This window comes from Thrips palmi, unplaced genomic scaffold, assembly GCF_012932325.1.
Source record: "Thrips palmi isolate BJ-2018 unplaced genomic scaffold, TpBJ-2018v1 HiC_scaffold_10, whole genome shotgun sequence".
In the NCBI taxonomy this organism is placed as follows: Eukaryota; Metazoa; Arthropoda; class Insecta; order Thysanoptera; family Thripidae; genus Thrips; species Thrips palmi.
The window spans coordinates 1,401,956-1,411,111 of record NW_023144621.1 but is presented as its reverse complement, the minus strand read 5'-3'; the positions used below and the strand labels follow the sequence as shown (position 1 = coordinate 1,411,111).

Here is a 9,156-nt window from a genome sequence, read left to right as displayed (position 1 = left end):
TGGCTGGCGGGCGGTCGGCGGGCCCCGGCGCAAGCAGGCGGGGTGGCGGCAAGGCAGGCTGGCAGGCAGCCAGGCGGGCGGCAGGATGAGGGGGGAGGGGGGATCGCCTCCCCCCAACATCCATACCGCTCAGCTGGCTGGGGGTAGCTGGGGGCTGGAGAACTGGGGGCAGGAGAGGTAGACCGAGCTAACCGGAGCTGGGATTGGGGGTAGGAGGAAAGTCAGAGGCTGGGTTGGGTGGGTACTACGGTACTACATCCTTTATTGATAGGCAAATTTGGAAAGAAGTGAAAGTTGAAGTAGAGTCCTGCTCCAAAACACAGCGGCCTCAAACTTTGAGAGGGAGGAGTTTTAATAAAGAAAACAGAAACCAAAAATACCCATGTACAAACTTGAAGCATCCTTACCAACAATTGATGCCTTGAGCAATGCTCTGGTCAAAGTGTGACGAGTTGTCAAAATACAATACAACCTAAAATGAGTCGGCAAAAAATGCTTCGAATTCTTACGAAAGTGTCTGATAATGTACCAAACATAGACAACAACCAAGACACTTTGACGGAGCAACTGGGTCCCGTGGAGTGCACAGGGTGACATTGGTAATCCTTACAAAACTAAGGAACACTTTATTTTACATCTATAATAATGCATAAACAAGCATAAACATGAAACAATTAATGCTGTTGGGTAATTGAAGCACTTGAACCATCAACATGTAAAATACAAGTTGCAGATTAACAATTTCAAATCTATCGGAATTTTGAGAAAATCATTTACAATTAGTACTTGTGAGTTTAAACTTTCATCAGGGGCATTCCGCAATACAGAAAGATGTAGGGGAAACTTCACAATCAGTTTAGAAGTTAAATTACACAATATACTATGAAGATCTATCAAATAAATATGCATGCTTTGGATAATAAGTACAATCATATTATAATAAACCAATAATAAGATTAATGCCAAAATTAAAGCTGGGAATAAAATTGGCACTCTCCGAGAAAGCGGTGCTTTCTCCTGGCTGCAATTAAGTCTGATTATCGCAACTGCAGATGCGTAACCAACTCTTACCGTTTTCCATCCAGCTTTAAGTGCTGCACAATCCTCTTCTTTAATACTTCAATATCGGACGAAATCCTCGGATTTCTTTTTGAGCTAGGTGCCTGGAACCAAATACATGAGTGTCTTAATTGAAGCAGTGGCTTCCACGGTCCTGTCACTCAGGGGACACCATCTACAATTATAACTTGATTCAGTGATTTTAAAGTATTCAAATGTAAATTGATGGTCTGGACATTTTTTCCACCTTGTCTCATATACCTCATACAGAACAAACCATGGGATAAGCACAACAGAGAACACAAAACATTAACGATTGACATTGTTTTCAAAATTGTATCACAAAACTATTAGGGTTTTCAAAATTTTCTTGAAATTTTGAATTCTGACATTCTGTCTTTAAAACACTGATCATGAACATGTAATGGTCTTAGTGTCTTATGCCAATGGTTTATTAAGTTTTGATCGAGGAAGAGAAAAATGCCCACAGCAGAGTAACATTGAACTACAAAGCGTAGGAGACATGAAAGAGATGCGACGGCAACTGACATAAAATTCCTCTTGAACTAGATTTGAACCTTCTCATTGATTTCCAAACATAACGGTTTACTAATATTTGATATAAATTTTGATAGTCAGACCCACTATCAGGACAGTATGATTTCTGCAGAACTCTCAAAGATTTCAAGGACACTAAGGCAGAAAATTCAAAATAGGGTCCTTGCATCTTTATGAAGGTTCAATTGTCAGAAATAGCAATTTAAGAAAAAGTGTATGCCTCGCTAAAAAAGTGCAATTGATCAAGACTCTTTCGTAGACAGTGCTTCCCCACTAACACACAGAAATGCATGTGGCACAGTGGGCCAGAAGACTGGTGGAGGCGGCCAAAACTCTGGACGTGTTTTCAGCTCCTGAGTCGCTAAATGGGACTCAGGAGCTGAAAATGCGTTATTATTTATTAACAATTTTTGTGAGTGTTTTCTTATAAGTGTCCTATGCTATTGGTTTATATATTGTGAACAAATTAAAACGAATTATTTCCACAAAAATCTTTTTTCCATTTATTAACTAAACACATTTTGGGCACACTGGCGTTAGCTCTGACAACTGATGACACACTCTGCGGCAGTCAAAGATATCTCAAGCAGGCATCTCCAACCCTTTTCCGATGCCTTAGCTCCAACAATGAGCTGAAGAATTAACAGCCAACATGTTATCTGCCACAGCTAATCCGTTTTTTTCCGTGTCTGGGTCCACTGTGCGTCGGCTCTCACCGAGGCTCTCACCTGCTTCCCCTTGGGGGCGCCGTCGTCCTCCTGCGCCGGGCGCTTCCGCGGGTTGAACCTGCAGCTGGCGTCGATGGGCACGGCCGCGGGGGGCGGCGGCAGGTGGAGGGGGAAGGCGAAGGGAGGGGCAGGGAGGGCCGAGGCGGGCGGGGGCAGCTTGGGGCCGAACTGCGAGCCTGCTTCGACGCCCACACCAGCAGCGGTCGCGGCTGAAAAGGGAGGCACCAGGTAAGTGACAACAGAGCAGTGTACACCACACATGTCGGTGCAAATTTTTAACTTCCACACTGGTAAAATCAAAGCGCAGGTATGACCCACTGTTTTCAAGCGTAATCAGTTTATGCTTGAAACCAAGAGTAACAGGATCATCCTCCAAGATTCCCCTATCTTAAATGCATGGGGGAATTTCTAGTCTAGGCTTCATTAGGACCGCAACATCTCCAAGCGTAACTTTATGCTTGACTCAAGCATAGAGTTTCACGTAAGTTTAACCAGAGCATTTGAGGAGAAAAGAGCTCAAAATTATAAGTAAAAACTCAGTGTTAGAAACCAGTCTCATGGTCAGTGTCAAGTTGAAGTCAGGATTAACTGGGAGCAGGCAATCGCATTGATTGCTGCAGTAGCCACAAGAACTTGTCAGCCGCACAATTTTATTCCCCCCAGGGAAATGTACAATTTTGCCCAAATGGATGTGCCACCTAAGCAACAATAAAATGTTGAAATTTTTTTTCTGAAATTTCAGACAAAGGTAAGAAGTAATTTAACAGTAAGTTCAACAGCAACATAAGGGCTTCATCCCACACTCTCTGACTCATTATGACTTTTTATCTCTCCACTCTCATTCCAGGAGCGTGACATCACGTTGAAACGAACGTGACAAAATGTCACGTTCGTTTGAGCATTGTGTCGCATGCGTTTGCATGTGAACAAGCTAGTTTTCGGCCGATTCACATCCAAACGAATGTGACACAATGTTCACACTTTGTCACGTTCGTTTCAACGTGATGTCACGCTCCTGGAATGAGAGTGTCGCCAAAAAGTTTTCACTTCAGCTTTGCACGTTTTTGTTCATTTTGTAAGATATGTATTTGGTCCACTGAACCTGACTTTTTGTCAGTTGCAACATACTTTTTTATTTCTGTATGATCTATTGACAAGTTTATCTTAAAAACGATAAAAATTGTGCATAGAGAAAATAGTACATTTTACGTCTGCTCAAAAAACTTAATAGCAAGAGAATAAATAGTCCACATGAGACCGAGAGAGCGGGGCCCCCTTTCCGGATCAGATGCCTGCACATTAACAGAAGTAAGTGTCAGCAAAGTAACTACCTGACTGCGAAGGCGCACGACGCTGGTCGAATCTGAGCCCCTCGTACAAGTAGCGGGGGTAGCCCACCGCGGCCGGCACTGCTGGCACTGCGCGAGCCGCGGCGAACGACAGACTACTTGCAGCGGCTGTGGAGGAAGCGGTTCCTGCCTGTGGCCGCCCAGCTGGGGACAGTGACAGTGACACTGCGGTAGGCATGCCCACTGCTAGTTTCAGACCAGCCGTGGCGGACAGGGCATCTGAGAGAAAGAGGATAAAGCATATTAGAGTCCGCAGTAGGCACACGATTGGTCCGAGTTTGGCTTGTGCTTGCAAAAATGCAACCGAAATTTGCACAGCACATGGTGCATTGAAAATTTTGAGTTTCCCATGCGTCATGACAAAGCGAGAGAGACAATTTTGAGTGGACCCAAGAGCTAATTTCCTTCAGCTCTAGAACCACAGGCAAGTTCATTTTTTGTTTAAGGGGAGGTTCTACTGAAAATATTGCATTTTTCAAATTGAGACCCAGTGTAAAAATTTGTTGCAGATGTATAGTAATACATAGTTAGTGGTCAAACATGAAGTTTAGAGCCCAATACCTCCCTCCAAATCCAGTCAAAGAGGTTTTTTCAGCCTATTGTAGCAATATCTTAAAAAATTCTCCTACGCAAAGCATTTCAACGTAAACTGATGTTCTGGACATTTTTCACTTCTTTGGCTCATATGCAATAAAGCGTGGCATCACCAAGACATGGGACCCAACAAATTTATTTTGTCGTTGCTTTTCAGAAAAAAAGTCACTAAAATATCAGAAATTTTAACATTTTCTTGAAATTTTATTGACATGCTGTCTTAAAAACACAGCTTATGGTTTTGTAATGGTCCCAGTATCTTACTAATGCCACGGTTTATCAATTATGAACCAAAGAAGTGAAAAATGCCCAGAACATCAGTTTACGTTGAAATACTTTGCGTAGGAGAATTTTTCAAGTTACGACTGGAAATAGCAGAAAATTCCTCTTCGACTGGGTTGGGGGCTAGGTATTGCTCTCCAAACTTCAAATTTAACTATTTACTATGAAATACTTTAAATTTACAATGAATATTGATAATGGGACTCAATTTGAAGAAAGTAAGATTTTCAGTAGAACCTCCCCTTAAAATTCATTAATGGCTAGCTGCAGCTCTTTCCAAAAGCGCCAATTCATCCCTACCTGTGCTCTTCCTCGCGGTGCCGCCTGACACTACACTCGTGGCTGCAGCCGTACTCGTCTGCCTCTCCGTGGACACCTGCACTGGGAGTTGGGCTGTCCGGCCCACTGCTAGTTCCACAGCAGGGGGCGGCAGCGGGAGGTGGATGGGGAAGGCGAAGGGAGGGGGAGGAAGCGCAGACGCTGGCGGGGGCAGCTTCGGCCCGTACACTGCAAAATTCAAGATTAAATCGGTAAAAAAAAACTTATGAAAGCTTTGGAACATGTGAAAGGAACTACTCAGACCACTAAACTATAACAAATTTCTTTGAGAGGCCCATGTTTGTACGTGATCATCAGCACTGAAAGGCTTCAACACAGCTTTACACCAAGGGGGTATTCACTCTCGAAAATGGTCAACCGACTATTACGTTTCCGGAAGTATTACACCAATTACACCTATTACACTACAGAGCTGGAATTTTTAGGCGTAAAACAAGCATTTTTGGCCATTTCGGGCTATTTTAATTTTTAAAAGAATGCGGTGATGCGTCCCTTTTATTGGGTGCAGGTTTTGTATGCGTGATGTTAATCTATCAGAACCGAAAAACTTTACAAAGAGTTCCAAAGGCAACAATGGTCTAAAAAGAAACGAAATTGCCACTTATTATTCCTCCTTGCTGCCCTTATTACCAATTACATTACAATCTATTACAGATCAATTACATAGCGGACAACCGACTAATACCAGAGTGAGTACCCCCTTGCTTTACACAGACCAAATGGGTGCATGAGAAGTACTCTTTAGGAAAGGTACGGCAGTGGGCTTGTATAAGACAGCCGGACAACTTCTCAAAGTTCGGTAAATTTACGGCTCTGATTTGTAAAACTTCAGAGTAAACACCTATCACATAAGCTTCTCATCTCGGAGTTCATTGTTACAAGAATGAGAAAATATAAAGAAGTGTATTCGAGCTGAACTTCCAATCCAATGGTAAAATTCCTTGCCAATCGATTGGCACCCCGTCTACAATGGCAAAATTTGATCTTCTTGCCCCGGAGCACCCTCTGATACTGCGCAAATTTGGCATTCCCGCGGCCTGGCCCGCCAAATTTCGGCGTCATCAGAGGGCGATCCCGGGGCCGGAGGGCCAAACTTGGCACTCACATCGGAGCGCCAGTGGCTGGAGTGGCAAGGAACCTATCTTACCGACGGGTTTGCAAAGTCCCATACCTGCTGGTCCACGCCACATCACCGGGTCAGTACTTCCTGCAGCACCACCATGGACATTGCTGCTGGGCGTCTTCGTTGACACTGGATGCTTGGCATGGAAAACCACCCGCTCACGACACGGAGCAGATTCTTCAGGCTGAGGCGGTACACGATGGGAGGGGGGCAAATGTGGTCCGTACACTGAAAACAGAAGTGTTTACCTGCAGTGCGCTTTCACCTTGATTAACGTTTAGTATTCAAACCACTGCTCCGTAATGTTTGGTTTCGAAGTACTGCCTCGCGTAACGGACCCAAACGGACGCCATTTTGACACATGACGGGAAACAGTTCACACCGAAACTCGTTTTTCGTTTTCTAATCTTGACACTTGGGAATGCATTGAACAATCTGCATGTTGAAGCATGCCTGCATGTACATGAGCATCGAGCATGCTTGGCATACGAACAGCAGATGGTGCACACTAGCAAACGCTGATATACGCGAGACATGCTTCGGAAAGGGAACTTCAACAACAGTAAATGTGCAGGTATGCGCCATTTGGAGTATACAATGCGAGGTATGCTCCAGGTCGGAGTGTGTTCCGCCAGGCATGCTCAGGAGGAGCGTGCAAGACGTGCTTCATCCTGAAGCATGCTGTGTGCAGTACTGAATTTAGAGAGAGCGCCTGACTTCCGGGGCCTGCACAACGCGACTATCCTTCCATTTTTCTCAAAAGTAATTACGCAGGAAAAGTAGCGATGCAATGAAATCTACGCGCGCAGCTACCTCTAGGTTGCGGTACAGCTTCATCTGTGCACTTCGTGGTGACGTCAGATACACCAATAAACTCCTTGTCAGTGATGGTTTTCGTCGGCGTCTTCGGGGGAATCTTAAGCGGTGTGGCCAGCGGGGTTTTAAATTGGACCACCGATGGCTCTTCGCGCTTCGGAGACTCTTCCGGTCGCAGGGGTTTCAAGAATGAGGGTGGCAAGCTTGGTCCATACACTGTAGAAGCGCAAAGAAGATTAAGTAGAGGTACACTGCAAACTGAACTGACTACTTGGTACTGACCAACAAATGAATACTTGCAAGTGCACATTTACAAATGCATACTTGCCCAAGAATACACTGAGCAACTGCATGCTTAGTAAAGGCATTTGTGTGTACTTTTCAAGCATGCATTTGTAAGTGTGAGCTTGCAAGTACGTATTTAGTGTGTATGAAGAAGATAGTTAGGTTTGTAGTATGAGCACGTTCCAAATCACTAAAAATCGAAAAGCGTACATTGTATGCTCTATCTGCGAGCATGTTTGCAAACACGCTCTAGCTAGCGCCCACCAAGCATGCACTAACTAGTGCATGCATGCCATGCACACGCTTCCTGAAGCAGAAAACTTCCTATCCCTTGCACAAGATGCATGTTTCAGGTAGCGTGCATGCACAAGCACTAGTTAGTGCATGCTTGGCAGGCAGGCGCTAGCTACAGCGTGCTTGCAAGCATGCTCCGTAGAGCATACAATGTACGCTTTTCGATTTGTAGAGCATTTAACGCAAAATTTAACAGCGGGCCACCCCTTGAGATGCCTCCCGATTCAAGCTACACCTCCTGACCTGTGCCTTCCTCGATGGCGTCAGAGACGTCCCAAGGCGTTTCTCCAGTGATGGTCTCCGTCTTGGTCGGCAGCGGGAGTTGCGTCTTTGGTGTCGTCGGCAGAGCAACTGGCTGCTTCAACGGCACTGCAAGTGGAAAGTGAAGCATTGCCGGCGTCGAAACTGGAGACCCTTGTTCCACCGAAGTCGCAAATAGACATTTCATTTTCTTCATCGGCGTCGAAAACGGCGATTCCGTTTTGATCGGCGATGAAATTGGAAGTTGCCCTCTGACGTCATCCAGATCCTGACAGTCTGGAGATCCATCATCCTGGGACGGCTCCGTAACAAGGGGTGTCAACTTCAATGAGCATTCTGTAAAGTTTAAAAAACTTGTTTTAAAACACATCGAGATTTCTCTTCTCGACGACAAGATTATGAATAATGGACAAATTTACGATCTTATGGACGGCCTCGCCTTAGACAATGATTTGGCCCGTCAGTACTAGTTACTGCAGTACATTAGCAAGCTTTATTAAATAAATACACCAACCTCGATCAGCTGCTGCCGTGCCAGGCGAGGAAGCAACTGAGGTCTCAGTGACATCAACATTGGTCTGAGTGCCAGCATCAACCGAGGGAGCATCAACATTGGCCTGAGTGCCAGCATCAACCGAGAAAGCACCAACATTGGTCTGGGAGCCAGCATCAACCGAGGAAGCACCAACATTGGTCTGGGAGCCAGCATCAACCGAGGAAGCACCAACATTGGTCTGGGAGCCAGCATCAACCGAGGAAGCACCAACATTGGTCTGGGAGCCAGCATCAACCCAGGAAATATCAACATTGGTTTGGGTGACAGCATCAACCGAGGAAGCATCGACGTTGGTCTGAGTGCCAGCATGAACCGACAAAGCATCAACATTGGCCTGAGTGCCAGCATGAACCAAGGAAGCATCAACATTAGTCTGAGACCCAGCATCAACCGAAAAAGCATGGACATCGGTCTGAGAGACAGCATGAACCGAAAAAGCATGAACATTGGTCTGGGTGCCAGCATCAATTGAGGTCTCAGAGATATCAACATTGGTCTGGGAGCCAGCATCAACTAAGGAAGCATCAACATTGGTCTGGGTTCCAGCATCGACCAAGGAAGCCACAGGGGTCTCGGGGACGGCTCCATTGGACTGGTGGTGAGCAGCTACCACAGACTCCTGCGATGAACACGGTATTGGCCTGACTTGAGCCGAGGAGTGTGACACCACAGCATAGGAATTGTTATTCTGTAACATAAGCAAATCCGTGCATGTGTTAGAACAGGGCGGGGAAAGCATTTTACAAAGTTTGGTGTTCAATACACTGTTGCACGTATCTGAACTCTCAGGCAAAGCTATAAAAACTCAATTTCCCAATTTCCCCAGTAAAAGAATCCCCTGAAAATTTCTTGTTTCCTTCTTTTCACACTCGCGCTACTGCCATAACGATCAATTCATTCGTAGAACTTGAA

At 45.3% G+C, this 9,156-nt stretch overlaps 1 protein-coding gene across 21 annotated transcripts in view; it reads right to left on the bottom strand.

Annotated features, from left to right (window-relative positions):
* Positions 1-319: 319 nt before the first annotated feature.
* Positions 320-9,156, bottom strand: part of LOC117651134 — a 47,732-nt gene continuing 38,895 nt past the window's right edge. For 20 of the 21 annotated variants that reach the window (XM_034395026.1, XM_034395002.1, XM_034394957.1 and 17 more), the window contains 8 exons: positions 8,203-8,932; positions 7,671-8,024; positions 6,846-7,064; positions 6,081-6,260; positions 4,871-5,077; positions 3,677-3,913; positions 2,346-2,554; positions 321-1,163 (listed from right to left, as the gene is read on the bottom strand). In XM_034395026.1, coding sequence (XP_034250917.1) covers positions 1,068-1,163; positions 2,346-2,554; positions 3,677-3,913; positions 4,871-5,077; positions 6,081-6,260; positions 6,846-7,064; positions 7,671-8,024; positions 8,203-8,932 — 2,232 coding nt within the window. In that variant the 3' untranslated portion in view covers positions 321-1,067. Of the gene's footprint in view, positions 1,164-2,345; positions 2,555-3,676; positions 3,914-4,870; positions 5,078-6,080; positions 6,261-6,845; positions 7,065-7,670; positions 8,025-8,202; positions 8,933-9,156 lie in introns of all 21 variants that reach the window. The other variant, XM_034395070.1, reaches the window with a different exon arrangement.